The sequence below is a fragment of the Xenopus laevis genome, chromosome 2L, assembly GCF_017654675.1.
Source record: "Xenopus laevis strain J_2021 chromosome 2L, Xenopus_laevis_v10.1, whole genome shotgun sequence".
Classification (NCBI taxonomy): domain Eukaryota; kingdom Metazoa; phylum Chordata; class Amphibia; order Anura; family Pipidae; genus Xenopus; species Xenopus laevis.
The window spans coordinates 127,471,250-127,492,863 of NC_054373.1; the positions used below are offsets into that span (position 1 = coordinate 127,471,250).

The 21,614-nt window shown below is 38.2% G+C and overlaps 1 protein-coding gene across 2 annotated transcripts in view; it reads left to right on the forward strand.

Annotated features, from left to right (window-relative positions):
* Nucleotides 1–2,278: 2,278 nt before the first annotated feature.
* abcc4.L (ATP binding cassette subfamily C member 4 L homeolog) overlaps nucleotides 2,279–21,614 on the forward strand; it is a 140,538-nt gene continuing 121,202 nt past the window's right edge. For both annotated transcript variants that reach the window (XM_018247248.2, XM_041582429.1), the window contains exons 1-2: nucleotides 2,279–2,685; nucleotides 19,639–19,749. In XM_018247248.2, coding sequence (XP_018102737.1) covers nucleotides 2,612–2,685; nucleotides 19,639–19,749 — 185 coding nt within the window. In that variant the 5' untranslated portion in view covers nucleotides 2,279–2,611. The remainder of the gene's footprint in view (nucleotides 2,686–19,638; nucleotides 19,750–21,614) is intronic.

Below are 21,614 nucleotides of genomic sequence, written 5' to 3' on the forward strand. Positions count from 1 at the left end.
ACACCTCTTATGGTGACAGCTGGATGGAACTAATCACAGTTAGGGTTGCCACCTGCCCGGTATTTAAAAATGATGGTTGATCCCAATGTTATTAATAGGGAAAAAAGATAAATATATATGCCGGTATTTTATTCCAGAAAAGGTGGGAACCCTAGTCACAGGGCATCCAAAAAAAATCCACTTGTCTGCTGCTGGAGATAGTGATCAAACGAGGCAGCGGAGCTGGGGTGTGTCCTCTGGAGATCACTGCAAGCACTATACTCTTGCCAATCTTGTTATAATAATATTACCAACTGGTTAATATTTATATGCTGGCCTTTTGATATTGCTATAATAATATTGCCACCAGCAAATCAACAAACTACCGCCAAGGATAAGTGTACCCAAAATGATTTACTGATGGAATAAGGATTTCAATGTGAGATGTCAGCTCTAAATAACAACTTTATTAATCACAACACCCAAAATCTTTAATCACACAATCAATAATTCTATTCTTCCTTATCAGGGACCTAAGTCACTGCATGCATATATTTCCTATAAGGTATTCACATGTGTAAAAAAACAATTAAATTACCCAACCCTACAATCTTTATACAGATAATTGTATACATGTACATGTAGTCACACAGTTATTAGATATGATCATATTTACCTGTCAGTAGGTCTAATGTATCTCAGGCCTTTGTGTTCCTTCTTTCCCCTCTACTACTGACTACCTCCAATCTGGTTGCTTCTTATTTACTATTCCTGGCCCTTTGTTAAGAGGTAGGAATTCTGAGTTACCTGACCAGCTGACAGTATTTGTTTGATTGAATCATGTCATAAATATAGTGACAAATAAGTGACAGAACAGAAATTTGAATGTTCTGTTATATTAAATAACTTTTGTGGGGAAAATCTTAATCCTCCTAACATATATGACTGCCCCCAGGAGCGCCTAAAAGGCCTAAGGACGATAGAAACCTGATGTAGTGCGATGGCATCATTGGCATGTGAGAATGTAGCACTTACTACAGCTCTGTATATATTTATATATAGTGAACAAGATACCCACCTCACTCCTCATAAAAATATATTTTATATTTTATAACAGGGGGGTTCATTATTTACAGTATTCTAATACAGAAGTTTTAATAAGTCATGTAACACAAAGGGACATCACCAAGCACTGTTTGAATATCCTGTAAATTATATAAAGGGTGCTTAATTATGTCATTGGCTATAATTGGAGCATAGTGATGCCATTCCTGTCACGTGACTCTCTGAAACTTGTGTATTATAATAAATAAAGTACCCCCTGTTGAAAAATATAAGGATATTAGAAGTCACCTCGGAGTTCCATGACTTGTATAAAAACACTCGGCCTTCAGCCTCGTTTTTTTTATATGGTCATTGAACTCCTCGGTAAGTTATAATATCCTTATATTTTACAAGAGGGGGTACTTTATTCACTATATTACCAACATACATATAAAGGAGATTGTACTTCCTAACTGTCCCATTTTCAGCGGGACAGTCCCGATTTTAACAGCTCAGCCCGCAGTCAGGGCTGTTTTTATATATAGGCCCCGAGGCCTGTGCCTAGGGCTGCATGGTTTTGGGGGTGCCTATTTTTTTCGGTTTTGTTTTTTAAAAAAAACCAAAAAAAAACCCCTCCCCACCCTCCGCCACAGATTTCTATTGGAAATCTGGTGACAGTCGTGAGGGGAAGAGGGGTAGGGGGTCTGAGGAAGACTGTGGAAGTGACGTGCCCGTGATGTCACTTTGTGACGTTGGTGTGCGTATTTAGGTCCGATGCTGAGCCCTGCCTGCAGTCCCGGTTTCTTACTGAAATGTTGCGGCTTTATATTTGATCTCTTGCACCGACGAAAATACAACGCTTCTGAAACTTAATTAACATAAGAGGCATTTTTGGCAGAGCCCAGAACAGTTAGCAGCTGCACTTAGATACTTTTGTAACAATTTAAGATAAGCAGGTATCTTGGGAGAACTGAGATTAGCATCTTAAAGGGCAATTCACTGTCATTAGCAAAACTGTTATAACACATAAAACATTGCACTAAAATTCCCACAAATGGTTTCAAACATAACCTGCCAAATTTTGTAAAATTGACATGGTAATTTGGGGGTGTGGCCATAAAATGGGCGTGGCCACATTTCTCCACGCTGGAGGCGGCACAAGTTGTATGAGTATTTGGCCTTGTTTCAGTATTGAGCTGCCTAACCACGTGATTATTACACGCTACCAGAGCACTTGCTTTTCAGTAGCTAGCTAATTCACGCCGGACGCAGTCACCTTCTACAATGAGCAATTATATAAACTTTTAGCCAGGCTCACATGGCACCCAGTCTCACTCTAAACAAAGGCCGCCCCGCCTCCTGCCTAATCTCCTCTGACGCGAAGTTGCACGAATGCAAGCGGAGCAGTACGAAGCAGGCAGCCAACTAGATGTCTAGGATAGAAGGGTAGGCGGGGCTATAAGAGAAAAGCCGTGTGCCGCTCATGTTTCTGATCGCTGGGGCAGTGGAAGTGTAGGGTGGCAAGGACTGTACCGGTGCAGTTAGCGTTTCTCTGCGCCTGGTTTCGGAACACTCGAAAGCAAAGAGAATGCAGCCGGTGCCGAAGGGAAGAAAAGCGAACCCAGCGCAGAATGCCAACTTGTGCTCCAAAGTGTTCTTCTGGTAAGAGAAGCAGCGAGTCTGCGCTTTATCCTGTGGCTAATGCCACACACACACACACTCTCTCTCTCACACTTCATTGGCGCACTACATGTCATGTGGCGCAGTCATTTCAGCAGAAATAGTAATGGCAGCAACTAAAAGAGTCACGACAATTGGACTCAGTGCACTTTGTTTCACGACTTTCCTCGTGTGCTGCTGTAACCTTTGCACATTCTCTCACCTTTTATTGTGTTTGTAGCTTAGGGAACAGTGCCCTGTGGGATTCACTAATGAGATGATTGGCTGCTGCTACTGATGCCCTTGCTCCTGCCTGGACCTGCCCCATTGTATAAGCCAGTAATAGAGCCAATGTCATGGGCCCTGACAGGAATGTAAAGCCACTAATGGGTCCTGTCATTTGAGGGAGCCAGAGCCAGTGACATCTCCATGAATATCAGGACAAGTTGGGCTACAGCATCTGAAACATTGCACTTTTTATCACTTCAAGAGGAACTGTGTGCAGGACTGCTATCAGAAATCGCAGGGCCCCGTACGGAATACGCCCTCCCCACCACACAGTAAAAAAACAAAAAAAAATATTGGTGGCTAGGGTTCCCACATGTTAATAAAAAATAAAAAGATATTGGTGGTCAGGGCCCCCCATAAAAAAACATTTGTGGCCAGGGCCCCCCGATTTAAAAATATTGGTGGCTAGGACCCCACAAGAGAAAAAAAAATTGGTGGCCAGCCCCCCCCCCCCACACATTATAAGAAAATTGGTGGCCAGGGCCCCTTAAATGTCCATGCCTTCCCGAAGTCAGCAGCTCTCAGAAAGATGGTTGGCCCGGCTAATCAAGTAAGTGTGGCGTTGCTGGGTCCCCCCTTACCCTCGGGGCCCCCTACAACTCTCCCCCCCTGATGGCTGCCCTGACTGTGTGATTGTGTGTAGTAAGGCAAGATGGGTGTCTAAAGGTTGCTTGAGAAAATGTTAAACTTGGCCTCAGTATTTGTTTTGGGGGGTGAATATTGGCCATGTACAATTAAAGCTGGCCATAGACGCTAAGATCCGATCGTACGAATCGAGGATTCGTACGATTTTTGGACCATATGTGGAGAGTCCCGACATTTTTTGTCCGAAGGAGATCGGTCAATTGGACGGGTTAAAAGATTTCTGTCGGCTGCTGATAATATCTCTGTGTGTATTGCCGATCATACGATTTTCAGATTGAGACTGTCACTAGCTTAGTCGGACATAACTATCACACGATTGCTGTCAGGGGCAGAACATTGGCTGATCTGTTCTTAACTACTTTATTTGATACCTTTTATGTATAATAAAAAATAATGGCAAGACTTTGATCTAAATGGTTAGTGGCAGGTCGGGAGATGGGGGAAGTCCAATCGCTCGAGGATTCAAACGATCGGATCTTTGCATCTATGGCCATCTTTGTATGCCAACTGCAGAGCCACATGTCTTTGGCAGGTCCCCTAATGCTGTTCAACTGGAAAACATGGCTTGCTGTGTGTTGTTTGGGCAGCTCTGCATTGCCCCGAGTACCACCAGTATGAACCCTGTCCTCTCGCTTACTTCTATAGAACAGATCAAGCTCTATATTTCTGTGGTTTATAACTGGTGTCAGGAGAATTGGCTATGTAATATATAGTGAATAAAGTACCCCCTTTTGTAAAATATAAGGATATTATAAGTTACCGAGGAGTTTCATGACCATATAAAAACACGAGGCCGAAGGCCGAGTGTTTTTATACAGGTCAGGAAACTCCGAGGTAACTTCTAATATCCTCATATTTTACAACTGGGGGTACTTTATTTATTATAATACACAAGTTTCGGTGAGTCATGTGACAGAAATGACATCGGAACTCACCGTTTATAACTGATGACATCAGAACTCACCGTTTATAAGGATATAATTTACAGGATATTCATGGCTTTTGTGTATTATATAGCATATTGTGTTCAGTAGCATATTTTCCTGTACACGAATGAAAACATAGACTGTAGAAAACACAAGCATTGCAGTTTGTGTTATGGGAACCTGCAGAACAACAGAAAAAAGATGTCAAAGAAAAGAAGTGCTCGGCAGCAGGCTGTAAAGGATTATACTGTATGATGGGGCAAAACCTAAAATGACTTATTCAAGTCAGAAAAGTGATCTGTTCAACTTGCTTGCATTGACCTCCAAAGAATAGTCAGGAACAGGTCCGGACTGAGAAATAAAATAGGCCCTGGCATTTCAGGTACATAGAGGCCCAAACAGCCCCCACCAGCCCACTAAATACTGACTTTCTATGGCACCTTATAGCAGCCCCTCTGGCATTTGCCAAAACTCACAGGCCTGGTCAAGAACCCATTTACTCTGGTGACTTTTATCATTTCTTTACATGAGTTTGTGAAATAAATACGAAGCTATTCTGGCTACAGTGTGTCAAGTACTTGAACTACCTGGAAGCAAGTTCAGTTACTGTGTTAGTAGGAAATGTAGCTTAAAGGAACAGACGAGCTGACGAGACTTGGATATCGGTCGGCTTGTCGAGTGGGCCTGCCAGCCGAGCAGTGGCCATTGTTAGTCAGATACAGGTAGAATTCTATCGTTTCTACCTGTATATCTTATGATTCAGCTCTATGATTGTGAATTGAAACAAACAATCTTTCCTGGAAAGAGGTTGTTCAGGAAAGATTATTTTAACGTCTATGGCCACCTTAACTGTTGAAATCTGATTGGTTGCTCTTAGAAACGTCACCCGTAATGCTTCACTCCACTTTTTTACCCAGCATAATAAATCGGCCTCTTAGTTGATGCATATTTTATATTTGGCCCTGCTGAGCAGAGTGCTTGATTTTCATTAAAGGCAGCCGTTATAATTGATACAATAGTTGCTAATATTCCATTGATGTTGCTGATAAATATATCAACTAACATAGCAAATTGTAACAGTTCAGAATCTGCACCTGGATCACTGGGCTTCCAGACTGAAGCACCAGATACGAACATTTAACTTCAAATTTTGGAAAAACTGTGAAAAAATAAAGATGGAAAGCCATTTAAAAAAAGTCTTTATTTCTGATGAACAATCAATAAACAACTAAACTGAAAAAAAGTGTTTGGAAAAAGAACAAACCCTTTAATAGTATATTACATACATGTTCACCCCTCCAACTGCTGGTAAAATGCTACATGCAACAGCACTTCCAGCATCCAAAGCAGGGATTTGCAGTTACACGTGTCCTAGCCCTCACCTTTTTACTGGGTGTTCAATAACATCTGGGATTGTTTCGATTGGATGTTAGTGTGCTAATCTGTATTATTATAGGTCATTATTACGGGGGAAATATACAGTCTCTTGAAAAACTCAAAAAAGGTATACCCCATGTATATTTCACTTACAGTTGTGCAATATTTGCACCAATTGAGAAAGTTATATATTAAATTATTAGTCAAAGGTAAGGCTAAGGCCACACTAGGCGATAGCGCGGCGATTTGACTCGCGGCGACTTTTCGCCGCGACTTTTAAGCCGCAATCGCTGGGGAAACTTTTGCGCTGGCGTCTATGGGGAATCGCCAGCGTAAAAACACACGCGGCGATCTTTTTTCTATTGTCGCTCGAAATCGCCTAGCGAGGCAATTTCGAGCGACAGTAGAGAAAAGATCGCCGAGTGTGTTTTTACGCTGGCGATTTGTCGCGATTCCCCATAGACGCCAGCGCAAAAGTTTCCCCAGCGATTGCGGCTTAAAAGTCGCGGCGAAAAGTCGCCGCGAGTCAAATCGCCGCGCTATCGCCTAGTGTGGCCTTAGCCTAATACAGGCTTTAGGCTGACTTTCCAGTGGCTGTAATATGGTGCAAAGATGTTTTGTGATAATTTGGCAAGCAGCCCTGTGATGCATTGGCATACAGTAACAGAACAAAGGTTGGCACAAGGCTCTAATTTCCCTTACAGTTTTTAGACATAATTTCATAGTTGTGCATATATATACACTGTAATATGCTATCAGCCTCAGTGTATAATGTAAATAGTATTTCTCCATTTGAGATTGGTACATGGTGTGTTTGACTTCAGCTGTGCTCAGGAGGAAAACTGGCAGCCTGAATGCCCCTATCTGATGATGTTTGCTGCACCTAGACATGTTTACCCTGTGGTGGTGATAATCCAGTTATAAATGAAAATGTCACTTGCCCATTCTTGATCAACTTTTCTCTTTCCATATGGAAATACATAGCTTGTCTACATAATTGTGCTGTTTTTGAATTCATATTGAAAATGCTACAGAGTGCTTGATTTCAGATGATGCAGCAGCCAAAATAAAATAGCATTGTTTAATGCTTTATAACATAACTTTTACACAAGGAACTAACAAATCACTGAGATTAGCAATTGTTTGGCCAAGATCCAATGTGTGGACATTTGCTTATTAATATTACTGTTTAGGCCTGAAAGAATGATTGAATGAATGAATACAAACAGTAATTTGGACAACAGAGACTCTTAACATGTTGTTTGGTTTTACAGAATTACTCAGGTATAAAGAACAATTCGTTTAATGAAATTATCAATGATTTCAGGAAAACGTGTAATGTGAAAATGATCTTTTCTTTTCCTTGTCCTTTAAGTTTAAAATCCTACTCCTTCATTTTACTAGTGCCAGTCTCCATCTCTTCTACCTTTTTGATGCTCCCATTAAACTCACAGACAGCATACTGGGCTCAGGGGAAGGTCAAACATTTGAATGACCATCCAATCCATACTGAAATTCAGACTAGGCCCTGGCCTTTGAAGTATGCAGAGTTCACATTCCCCACTTAATTAGGGTTGCCACCCAGCAGTTACTTCACTGGCCTAGTCAGTAAAATCAAAGCCAGGGCTGGTATTACATATTTACTGGCAATGTGTTTGCTGGTAAAATTGTGATAACTGTTCCTCTGCCCCCGATCCTCCCCGACCACCCGATCCACTCTCCCAGCTTGCCCCTCTACCCAGAGTAGGGTTGCCACCTTTTCTGGAAAAAAATACCAGCCTTCCTATATTTTTGTGGATTTTCCTTATAAATAACATTGGCATCAAGCAACATTTTTACCGGCCAGGCTCGTAAAACACTGGCCAGCTGGCAACCCTAACCCAGAGTTACTCACAATGTCACTTGATGCTGCCGATGATGTTATGACTCTTCTCCTGACATGATGGACTGCCCCCTCACAACATGCCCCTGCAAAAAGCTAGTATTAAAGAAACCGTAACACCAAAAAATTAGAATGCAGTTATTAAAATATAATGTACTGTTGCTCTGTACTAGCACAACTGGTGTGTTTGCTTCTGAAACACTACTATAGTTTATATGAATAAGCTGCTGTGGGGGCAGCCTTTCAATGCTCAGGTTACATAACAGATGCCCTCTGTAGAATACCATTGTATTCTATTACAGAGCTTATCTATTATCAGCTAAGCAACCATTACCTTTTCTCCTTTTTCAGCTTGAATGACTGCCCCCATGGCTACACAGCAGCCTATTTACATAAACTATAGTAGTCTTTCTAAAGTAAACACATCACCAATGCAGGGCACCACTACATTATATTTTAATTACTTTAAAGTGTTTTTATTTTTTAGTGTTATTGTTCCATTAAAGGAGAAGGAAAGGTTAAAACTAAGTAAGCTTTATCAGAAAGGTCTATATGAATACACTAGTAAACCCTCAAAGTAATGCTGGTTAGTGTCCTCTGATAAAAGAAACAAAGCATTTCTTTCCTTCTATTGTGTACACATGGGCTTCTGTATCAGATTTCCTGCCTTCAGCTTAAACCTCATTGCCCTGGGCAAGAGCATGCTCAGTTTGCTCCTCTCCCACCCCTTCCTCCCCTCCCTGCTGTAATCTGAGTGATGTCACAGCAAGCTAATATGGCAGCTGCTATCCTAAACAAACACAGACAGTGTCTAGAGCTGTTTATGGAAAAACATTCCAAAGAATAGAAATGGTGTTCTAGCTTGCGCTGTTGTGGCTAATCTATTGGCAATAAACTGCCTTATTAGCAACCCTAAACCCAATGGATAGTGACTGTCAAAAACAGAATTTTCCAGAATCTACAGACCACCAGTCTGAACCTGTAGGCCAGATTACTGGTGTAGACACACTCTTAAGATGACCATAGAACTATATATAGTTGTTTCATATGATTTTTGGACCATGGTTTCCTTTGTAGTGACATTAGATGGTGAGCACCATGAGGCAGGGACTGTTGTGAATAATATTTAATGTCTGCATAACATGTCAACTCTGTACTGTATAATAATAGATAATTTTAGTTCATCTTATTATTATTAAAATCTCAGACTGAATATGTAAATTAGTTGATTCTGCTAAAATTGTAATATGTGTAAATTGGGGTTCGTTTTTGGTGTGGTATTTGGATTATTATTTGGAAGATTCCTCATGAAATGGAAAACAAAAAAAAATTGTGGACTAAAACTCAAATATTCATACTATTCACCCGTAAAAAGATTCCTTTTGTCTTTTTAAACTTTTTTTTTTTACTGTCCAGTACATCTGTTCACCCACTTGCCACAAAAGCCGCACATGTGTGTATGTACTACAGAATGGTTTTTTTCCACATTAATAGCACTCTTTCTACAAACACAATAAGCTATACACTGTTCCACCTGGTCAAATAGCATGTGTGCTGTACAGTCTTATTGTCTGAGAGTGAGCCAATGTATGGGAACATAATGAGAAGATTTACACACACAGAAAGATAGTGATTGTGTAAAAACAGTGTATTTAATTATAAAGCTCTGTCTACAGCATGCATCATCACACAGAATCATTTAGGAAGATGTAATCTAAACTGGTTACATATGTAGCTGTGTTTTTTCATGCCTAAAATTATGTCATATTTTTTATACCATGTCACACCTTGAATAACATGTTGAAGCTAGTGGGGCGAATTAAGTCGTACAGACCGTTGTCATCACTGATGATCTTACTCATCATCTACATTGTCCTGTGCCTTCCTTTTGGTAAAATGAATGGTGGAATGGGATAGTGCACACAGTGGTACAGACCATATCCAAAAAATTATTTGGCTGCTGAGAATAAAGTCACCAAAGACATATATGCCTATTTGGCAGCCTATACGATGCTATACAAATTGTTTGGATTATAATGGAATTTATAGTTGATGTATGTTTGTGCTCCACTTGCTGCCTCTTCCTACTATCCTTTACATAACTGTATTTTTCCATGATATTTTAATCTCCTGTTTATAAGAGGCATCATTTTTTTTCTATTTGAGTCACCTTGTATAAACACTTGATATTCCAAGTATGTTTCTTAAATACTGTTTGTGGTTTGTGCTACATTATTACAGTAATAATGATTTTTAACTGCACATCCATTAAATGTTTTACATTGGAAAACTAGTCATTGGTCATTTCAATTCACTATTGATTTCAGAGGGAAATAAATCCAGTAGTCTTGTGAGAGAGAGCTGCTCAGATAGCAGCGATACCATGTACATTTTTAGGCATTTGGAGCTTCTTGTGAGAATATTTTGCAAGTCCTTGGTTTTGAATCTTTTGTTTACTCTTAGGGGCAGATTTATCAAAATGTGAGATTAGAACTCACCACAGGAAAAACCACTCACTTTCTATTCATTCCTATGGGATTTTTAGAATTGTATTCATAAATGGAGGTCATCATTTCATAACTATGCTTTTGGAAATCCCAAAGGAATGAATAGAAAGTGAGTGAGTTTTTTTGTGGTGAGTAAATCTGCCCCTTAGGGTGCGGCCTTCTCTTTTTTGTTTTCAGTTTCAAATGCAGTTTTGGTATTGAGTTTTTCGATAAAGTTTTGATAATTGTGTTTGGGTTTTTTTGATTTCTTTAAATGAATTGTTTAGTGTAACAATAAAAACTGAGTAAATAGGCTGTGCAAAATAAAAAATGTTTTCAATATAGTTAGTCAAAAATGCAATCTATAAAGGCTGGAGTGACTGGATGTCTAACATAATAGCCAGAACAATATTTCCTGCTTTGCAGCTCTCTTGCTTTCCTCTGATTGGTTACCAGGCAGTAACCAATCAGTGACTTGAGGGGGGTCATATGGGTCATAACTGTTGCTTTTGAATCTGACCTGCATGCTGAGGATCAATTGCAAACTCACTTAAGTTATGTCCCATGTGGCCTCCCTTCAGAGTTGCAAAGCAAGAAGTAGGGGCAGATTTATCAAGAGTCAAAGTGAATTCAAGGGAATTTTCGAAGTATACAAATTCGAAGTCATTTTTTGGATACTTCGGCCATCGAATAGGATACTACAACTTCGACTTCGAATTCTATTCAAAGTATACATACTTCGACTATTCGACCATTCAATAATTGAAGTACTGTCTCTTTAAAAAACTTTGACTTCAATAAATGCCAAATTAATCCTGCAGAAGTGCTATGTTAGCCATCGATGGATGAAATACTTCTAATAGTTCGATTAGAAGGATTTCATTGTTTGATCGAACGATTTTACTTCAACCGCAAATGGCCAAATTCGATGTTAAAAAACTTCGACTTCGATATTCGAAGTCGAAGTATTCCAATTCGATGGTCAAATTTCAAAGCTTTTTCTACTTGAAATTCGACCCTTAATAAATCTGCCCCATAGTGTTCTGTTCTGTTATGTTAGACATCCGCTCACTCTAGCCTCTATATATTACATTTTTGGCTAACTATATTAGAAAAATATTTTGCACAGCCTATCTATTTACCCAGTTTTTATTTTTACACTGAACTGTTCCTTTAACACTGCTGTACATAAATGATGGTTGATTCAATGCCATTTTATTTACAGACAAAGGAAATGTATTATGAAACTGATTAAAATCACTTTACAAAAATAGTCACATACTGTGAGTATACTACTAGTAATAACTTGCAGTCTCGCTGAATCATACCTCCCAACTGTCCCTTTTTCGGAGGGACAGTCCCTCTTTTGACAGCTCAACCCGCAGTCCCTCATTTGTACTGGAAAGTCCCTCTTTTCTCTGCACTGAACAGCCAGAAAAAGAAACAAAGTTTCTCACTTAATTGGCTTTTAGCAGAAAGCCCAGAACAGGTAACAAGTGCAAATAAGATACTTTGTAACAATTTTGAGACACAAAAACACAGTTTAGATAAGGAGAAATATTTTCAAACTTTCATAACCTGCCAAATTTTGTAAAACAAACATGGTAATTAGGGGGTGTGGCCACAGAAAGGGGTGTGGTCAAATTGCTGCACTACATGCGGGAAAAAATTTTTTGTCCCTCTTTTTACTTCCAAAATGTTGGGAGGTATGCTGAATCTCATTTAAACTACACTTTCTTCAGCTTCATTGTTTCTGAAGTGGTAGAGAACAATTAAAAACATTCCGTCTTAGAACAGCATGAGCTAGTTAAAGTATGTATCATTGTTCAAATTCACATTTTTTTGCCACAATTTTTGTTTTTGTGGTAAACCTCACTAATTTAAAAGACAGTTTTCCAATGTTTCCAGTTTGAATGTTCTACATTTATTAAAGTATAAGGAAAGCCTTTCCAACCTGGTTTATCACACTCATTAAAAAGGGTAATGAGCGAAGCCGTCGCTGGCGCAATTTCGGAGGTAAGTAAATTTGTCCCTATGTTCCATAGTCTTTGCTTTAAGTGTTACATTTTTTTAAAAAGTCGAAGATAAAATTTTGGCATCTAAAAGCTTGCGAGTTAATGAAGAGGTCAATTGGAGTTGTTCTATGCAAATTTGATTATTTTTTTTTTCAGATTTTTTGAGCGTTTATTGATCCAATAAAAATTCTAATTTCCCATTTATCAGTAATAAGCAGTATTATGTTTTTGAAGCAGTTGGTGACAATCCTGTTAAATGTTTCAATGTTATGTATGAAACTTAAAGGGGTTGTTCACCTTCTAACACATTTTTCAGTTCAGTTTTTTTTTTAGATAGTTCTCCAAAAATACTTTTTTCAATAATTTCTATTTATAATTTGTGACTGTTTTTTCTAATATTGAATAATATTGAAGTAAAATGTTTTCTTATGGAGCTCGGGGGGAGGGGGTTTTAGAATTTGCAAACTGTTCTAAATTGGTACATTAGTTGATTAATTTCTTATCTTTGGCCCTGCCAGAATGAAACTGAAAAGAAGGTGAACAACCCCACCATTCCTCCATCTTTTGGTTTCACTTAAACCATAGCGCTCTTCATTTTAATACATATTTTCAGTAGTTTTGCAAAATCCACTAATCTTGTAATTATTACTTATTTTAACCAGTGTTTTACCTTGCTATATTTGTGTACATAACTACATGTATCCCTTTAATCCCTTTGAAATTCTTTACCATGTCCTCTTTTCAAACATATATCTAATGCTGAAATTACTTTATTTACTATTAATTAAGCCAACTAGCAAAGATTAGCAAAGATTTCTGTTTTATTAGTCCTATGTAGAGAAACGTGTTTAGCCAGAGGTCCTGGGTTTATCTTATTTTACAGAGTTATAATCATTAAAACACAAAACCAATCCTTTCAGTCCCTTACCCCTTGAGGAGATTTCATGAAGAAATTGTAGAACCATTATAAATAATCCATAAAAAAAATGACTGTGGTGATCATCAGCTTTTGATATCACATGCCTGCCTAGTATCAATAGCTGGCTAATAGGTCTATGTCTGATAATAATTGACTTAAAACATGGCCAACTCAAAGGTGTTGGCACTAATTTCAATGTACTTCTCCTCTTTGCTATAGTTCCATGGATCTGCTCAATGCTTTATTCAACCTGGGTTGGAAAACACTGGAAATGATGATTACATATGCACCTGTGTATGTTTCACAATTCACCAATACTGCAGCACACTACTGGACAAATTGTAAAGTGCTCAATTATGATTAATTGGCTCAAAAAGACATGCAGTAGAACCTTGCTTTTACATACCAGGAGATTGTTTTCTTGGAAACTACTGCGATGTTTCATGGCCCACCACATGAAAGCAGCGTTAACTTCTTTCCGCATTTTCCATTAATTTGCATTGACTTTTAGCAGCAAGGAAAATGTAAAAGCAGGCATCTATTGTGCATTGTTTTTGCCTTTACTGGGCCCTTTATCAAGTCTTTTTTTCACGCACGCATGCATGCATGTACACACGCACACACACACACTACCCTGAATGTGCTGATTGGATTGACAGACTACTGAGAGCCTAATCTGCAACAGAAGAAATATATTCTGGTTGAAATATAATAACAGTCTATGAGTAATTGCTAAGTGAAGCACAATAGGCAGAGTTGTCTGCTTGCTATTTTAAACAAATTTGATTTTGAAAGCATTTATATTTATTTTTGAAGTTCAAATGTTTATTCACCTTTTCAACAATGTTCCCTTTTAATTCCCACTGAATGAACTCATGTAAAAAAAGGTGGGTACATATAGCCATTAAATGATAGATGATAACACAAACCTTTGCCAATTTCCTTGGCAAAAAGCAAGTATAAGCTAAACAGTTTGGCTGGAATGGAAAGGGTAAAATAGTTTTCTGAATCTTGACCATTTCCCAGTGTAGTTGATTAAAACAATAAAACATGCACTCGGGACACTGCTCTTTCATGGTTTACATCTTATCTGTCTGACCGTTCCTTTAGAGTTTCCTTCTCTAACTCTACTTCTACTACTTTCCCACTCTCTCTATTGGAGTTCCTCAAGGCTCTGTTCTTGGCCCCCTGCTGTTCTCGCTCTATACAACTTCACTAGGAAAACTCATTCAGTCATTTGGACTTCAGTATCACCTTTATGCTGATGACACCCAACTCTACTTTTCTACTCCTGATCTTTCTAATTCTGTCCTTTCCCAAGTCACAGACTGTCTCTCTGCTGTCTCCTCCTGGATGTCACAGCGCCACCTGAAACTGAACCTTTCTAAAACAGAACTCATTATATTTCCTCCAAGATCTTCCCCTGTCCCTCAGATATCACTCACCGTAAACACTTTCATTCCACCACACAGGCACGCTGCCTAGGAGTTATCTTAGACTCACATCTGTCTTTTTCACCACACATTCAAACACTTGCAAAATCTTGCCGTATTCAACTGCGCAACATTGCTCGAATATGACCATATCTCAGTTCAGAATCAACTAAAACACTGATTCAGTCTCTCATCATCTCCCGCCTTGATTACTGCAACTTACTCCTCACAGGTATTCCAACAAGTCACCTTTCACAACTCCAATCTGTTCTAAACGCGGCCGCTAGACTCATTCATCTAGCTCACCGCTCAACATCAGCTGCTCCCATATGTATGTCCCTTCACTGGCTCCCAATCTCTTCTAGAATCAAATTCAAATTACTTACACTCACATTCAAGGCCCTTAATAATGAAACCCCTCCCTATATTTCATCTCTAATCTCCAAATACACTCCTTCACGAAACCTACGCTCTGCTTCTGATCTTCGCCTCACTTCTCCTCTGATCACTTCTGCCCATTCTCGTCTACAAGACTTCTCTCGGGCTTCGGCTTTTCTCTGGAACTCTCTGCCACAAGCTGTCAGACTTTCTCCTTCTTTCCAAACTTTCAAGTGCTCCTTAAAGACCCATCTGTTTAAAGAGGCTTATTCGATGTACCTTAATTTAATCATTGCTGTATTATAAATGACAAAATATTTATATAATCCTAATGTCTCAATTGTACCCTAAACTTTTAGTTTGTAAACTCTAATCTCTAGGTCCTTCTAACCCTATTGTATTCTGTAATCCTTGTTTGTTATCCACCATTTATCCCCTGTTTGCTATAACTGCAGTAAAGCACTGCGTATCTTGACATCGCTATATAAATAAATGCTGATGATGATGATGATTTACTATTAGTCATGGCAGTTTTTCGCTGTGACAAAGTACATTCTGTACAGAGAGAGGCGGTACCATAGATTACTATAATATGAAAAGTAATTGGGGCATAAAAGAATTATAGGGAATTCTCAGATTATAATTAGTGTAAGTAATAATAAATAGGAATAATTATAAGTAATAAGAACATGCTACAATTTTGCTGCTACGATGGTACCCTAGGTTATACTGTATTAGTTAACTCTACTTCAAAACAGGCAAACAAGAAAAAAAATAGTAACATTCTCAAAAATTATATATTTTTTTTTAGAAAAAAAACTGCCAACACTAAAGCCGGGAAACCTGTTGAGACTAATTATTTGATGTAAAAAGCGATGGAATAATTCACCACACATCACCAGGCATCGCTGTGTATAAAACGGCATAATTTTTTTACGCATTTTTTCCTTGAGCAACTTCCGCTGGAACTTACTTACAAAGGTCTGAAGCAGTGTAAAATAACTGCGGCAAATCTGGTGTACGCATCCCTGATAAAGTTGCCATTTCATTTACACAGCCTTTTACACCATTTTTTCAGTGAATTTCCTTTTCCACAGAATAATAAATAGGCCCCTATACTGTATGTCTCCAACAGGAAAACCTAAGCCAGAGCTGTCAGATGTAACATAAATAATGTCAATGTATATGACATTGTCATGGTCAAGGTATGACTATGTAGTACTAACGACACTATTAAGTTCAGAAATTGCAGTAATATGTCAATAAACACAAACACTATGGCTTATAACACATGCACTACTTTACTTAATAAAATGGCTGCCGACAAACAATACACATAGTGCTAAATGTACATTAGTGAATAAAACAGTTTTAACATTTAATACTTCGTTTAGGTGGCAAGGTTTAACAAAGGTAGAATCTCACTGGCCTTTGTTCAAAACATCCACCTTCAACACAAGGTTATTTGTCCAGGCACTTTGGAAGTCATAGGTGAGATTCTTCTTTTTTCAGTCTTGGATGGGATTCTTCTTTTTTTCCTGGATAGGGTTCCCACAATAGTCCTGGTTGAGATCCTCTGAAATTCCTGTCTGGGCATCTCTTGAAAGTCCTGGGTGGGATTCTGCAGAAAATCTTTTCTACTCCAACTCAACCTATCAGCACCACCATGTAAACAGGCTAGCACTCCATGTACCTGTAGGGGACCTATCAGAACAAACTGATGATCCTTTCCATTTCTTCAGTTTGCTCCTAGTGCTAATTCACCACTCGATAGTGGAGGATTATTTTTATATCATAAAACATGTTCTGGGTAGGGTACAGTGTCTGCTGTGTATTAAATGGTATTGTGTTGGGTGTTTACTGTAAATAGACAGCTAAGAGTTTGTCGTCTACTGTTTACAGAAAATTGAAACCCAGCCCAGGGTCTGTTGATTTATAAATTGATGCCTGTAGGCTACTGAGTGACTGGTGTCAAAGTGTAAATATCAATATTTTATTTTTGACCTACTTTTGCAGTATTCATTTCACTCCAGAAAACATGATATTTATCATCTAACTAGATGATAACTAGATTCTGAGCTCTGATCATGTCACACATGTATTTTGTAATGTCACTGAATTTATGATGTGAGCAGGCATAGACATGCTTCTTTTTTATGATGCTGCTCAAAGCAGCCAGTTATGCTTATATAATGCATATTTACTTACAGCTTTAGACAGTCTTTCATGCTGCAGGGAAAAATAATACTTTTAAGTGTCCATAAATACCATATGAAATTAAGGAAGACTAGATGTCTTTTTATAGAGCTTCGTTGGCTATGATTAGGAAGTTCTCATTGAATCAGCATGAGAACACTGAACAATAAAAACCACATTTTTCAAGGAAACCTGCTTCCTTTTTGACTGAAAATATTATTTGCACACAACTGTCAACATCCAAACACATCCTTTCAGAAGAATGACCAATTGATCATGAGTGACTCCAGGAGCATTAATACACAGGAACTCATGCAGAGCAAACAGAAATGTCCCTTTTCAAGTCTGGCAGATGCTCATATTTAGCAGTTAAGCGCTGCTCAAGAAAGTATAAAAAAATAAGATTGGGATGTGGCTATTACCCAGCCTAAACTTCTGGTTGCTCTGGTTAAAGGATAACTGAACCCAAAAAATGAATATGGCTAAAAATGCCCTATTTTATATACTGAGCTTATTGTTCCAGACTAAATTTCCAGCTTGTCAATAGCAGCAATGATCCAGGACGTCAAACTTGTCACAGGGTCACCATCTTGGAAAGTGTCTGCAACACTCGCATGCTCAGTGGGCTCTGAGCAGCTGTTGAGAAGCTAAGTTTAGGGGTTGTTGCAAATTATCAAGCAGAAAATGAGGTTTGTCTGTAATATAAGATGATTCTATATGGCTGATTATTAAATTCTGATGCTAGTTGCACTGGTTTTTGTGCTGCCATCTAGTAATTATGTGTATTAATTACTAATCAGCCTTATATTGTGACATTTATATTCTATATGTACTGTATATTTTGAGTGTGTCCCTAAGCTGAGTACCTGACAGCAGAACAGAGCATGTGTAGTGAATCAGCAGAAGATGAGTTGTCTTGGGCTGTTATAGAGGCTCAAAACATAATGTACAACATTTTAGCCTACTTCTTTAGTTAATCTTTACTTCTTCTTTAAGAGCTCTTGTCTGTATTTGTCACTGTGATCAGTGACATATTGTATGTTTCTGTTTAGAAGCGTTCGGAATGGGATTTGAGAATCCCAAAGAGATTTATGCTGGACAGATTATTTTTCAAAAATTATAGAGCCAGGTGCTAGGTTATTAGTAAATTCGCTAAGCTTCTGACCAAATCTATCCAGAATCTGTAGGAATGCCAGTTCTAGGTTAAAGTGGGGAAAGAATTGTGGGTAAAAATGTTATCTGTAGGAATGCCAGTTCTAGGTTAAAGTGGGGAAAGAATTGTGGGTAAAAATGTTATCTGTTATTTGTTCTCTGCCTTTAAAACTGTTCCCTTCCTGCTTACACACAAAATCACCTTAAAGGTTAACTATAGCGAAAATGAAAATTTAATATAAGCTTCAGCATACTGAAATATAAATTATTAAAAGTTCTCAAGTTTATCTTTACTAACCCTCTCTCTGCATCTATTTCTCTTCATTCTCTCTTCATGCAGCAGTTGGGTGTCAGATATTCATCGACAGTTAGATCCAATATATCTTATAGCAGAATATCAAGTCCTCCTAAAAACATTCATCCCCATACCAAATTGAATGGGAGCCCCAATATGCATATTACATTTTTGACAAAATAATAAAAATATAAATAAAAAATAATCGTTGCTTTCAGCTCTATAGTGTTCTTGAACACTATAGACAAAATCAACATCACTGTGAATTCATGGTAACCAGGGCCGCTCCTGCCATGAGAACGTGAGAACCTTGCCTCAGCCAGCAGCGAGCGGCTCGTTACAAGGGGTGGCAAAAAGCTGCCACTTGTATCTTTAAGAGCCGAATTTTCGAGTTTTAACCCGGAAATTCGGCTCCGCTAGTGCAGAGAGCACTATTGCGCTCAATGCACTAGCGATGCCGCCTCCCTTTGACTCACTCCGACGCTTATTTTTAAACGTGGAGCGGGAGAGGGGCGTGGCATCTGGGCTGCTGCCTTAGGTGGCAGCAGCCCCAAAATCACCCCTGATGGTAACAGAGTATGAATATTAGATTAGAGACACTTATCCATTTTATGAGCAGTATCTATTGTTTCCTCGCTTGTATAATCATAAATTATTACATCTGTCTTCTAAAAGGCAGACTTGATGTGTCACCTGAATCATCACGGTTGCTTTTAGGTAGCACTTGAGCTTATGAAGGAGTCAAACATTTACTTCTAGTGTTTTTTGAATTTGGCATTGTCACATTTCACTACCTCAACCCCTTTCTGATTTGTTCATATACAAACATACTTATTTTCCCCACATTTACACTTCTTAAAACAGCAATTAACTATGAAACTGTAAACTATAAATTTTTGAGCTGTCTTGGGGATACTATTGCTTAGTTATTTATTCAATTCATATTTATTGTCCTTTTTTCCAGGTGGCTCAATCCATTATTTATTCTTGGCCACAAGCAAAAGCTTGAAGAAGATGATATGTATGAAGTGCTTCCAGAAGATGCCTCGAGGAAACTTGGGGAAGAACTGCAATGGTAAAAATAATAAAATGCAATATGTTTTGCTGGGAATGGTCGTTATGCTACAATATACTATAACAATTGAACATAATATGGGTCAGATAAGTGCAAAAGAACAGGTGCAAACCACCTTTTGTGGACTCTGCACACTTCCCTGCAAACAGTACAAACCTTTTGTGCCCCACTGTGCTCTTGATCCTGTGTAAAAAGCTTTTATATGTTGAAGTTTTACATTCAAGATTTTTGAGTTTTTAAGCTTAATAAATACTTGATTTGAATTTTTAATTCAAGTTAGTGAGTTTTAGTGCAAAAACTTGAATGGTGGTAAAAACTCACATTTGAATGTTGATAAATCAGCCCTTTGGGGTGCTTCTCTGGTTACTTTTGCAATTTCTATTTCAGTTTTCTGGTATAGTTGCAATTTTAGAGCACTAATGCAAGGGTTTTGGCCCAAAAGCCCTAACTGACTTAGTGCTACCGGCACATTCATTTAACTACAGGGTTTGCTTATGCAGTGGTAATGCAATGGCTTTACATCAAATTGTTCTAATGTACATCATAAAGTTTATACAAAACTTGTTCTAATACTAAGGGCCAGATTTATCAAGGGTTGAATTTCAAAGTGAAAAAAACTTCGAAATCCGACCATCGAATAGGGTAGTCCAACATTCGAAGTCGAAGGATTTTTTTTGACTTCTCAAAACTTAGCCAAATACTGGTTATAGATTCTAGGAGGTCCCCATAGGCTAACATAGCAATTCGGCAGGTTTCAGGTGGCGAAGTGTCGAAGTCAAAGTTTTTAAAGAGACAGTACTTCGATTTTCGAATGGTCGAATATTCTAAGTATTTTCAATGCCAATCGAAGTCGAATTTGGCGAGTTTGATGGTCGAAGTACCCAAAAATTACTTCAAAATTCGAAGTTTTTTAATTTGAAAATTCACTTCGACCTTTGATAAATCTGCCCCTAAAACTATAGTAATCCCTACTTATATGAATAAAAAAAGAATATACGATTAAGATCTGGTGTAACCCAGTTAAATCAATGGGAGAAATTACAAAATGAGATTGTAGCATAAAAAGAGATATACAACAGATTTTTTTAAGACAATACCTATTTAAAGCCAGACTTTTACACTCCACTATAAATATGCCAAAATTAATTATCTCAACTTTTCAGCTGCAACTGGCATTTGTATGGCAACACTTTTTTTGTTTTTTGTTTTTTGTTTTAATAGTGTGGTGCTTGGTTTATTACATTTGCATGCTTTTGTTATTTACAATAATTTTAATAATGTTGTTCTAGTTGGAAACGTTTAAATTTAAAATAGCTAACTAATGCTTGTACTTATCCAATGCATATGCAATTATAATTTATTTCCCTCATACTACATATGTGTTCATGGCTTTAATGGCAGTAAGTTTCTAATGGTAAAGAAAAAGTTCTTTATCTACTATGATCTCCCATTTGAAAGTTGATTGCTCTGTTTTCCAGTGCTCTGTTAAAGGGCTACCTTTGTAAAACTACCCATACATAACCCAGATTTGGTGAATCCGTTTGGTTAAGCAGGACAATAGTGTTTGGCCAGATACTGTAGCTGATCATACAGTTTCCATGTGTTCAGCCCAGAGGCCAGAGGTAAAGGAGCTTCACCACCCAAACAAAGGTTACTATCTGTGTGCCCCATCTATATGTGAATCTTTACAATAAAACTAGATTTTAACATAGTAAGCATTTTCTGCAGTTTTACCTCCTCTTCCCAAAATGTTTGTGTGTCTCAGACAGGCAAATCTGCTGCCTATTACTAGTTCTGACTCTGACATTTTTAATTCTCAGGGAAAAATTGTGGCATAATTACTGCCAGAGGTTTGCCATGTTAGC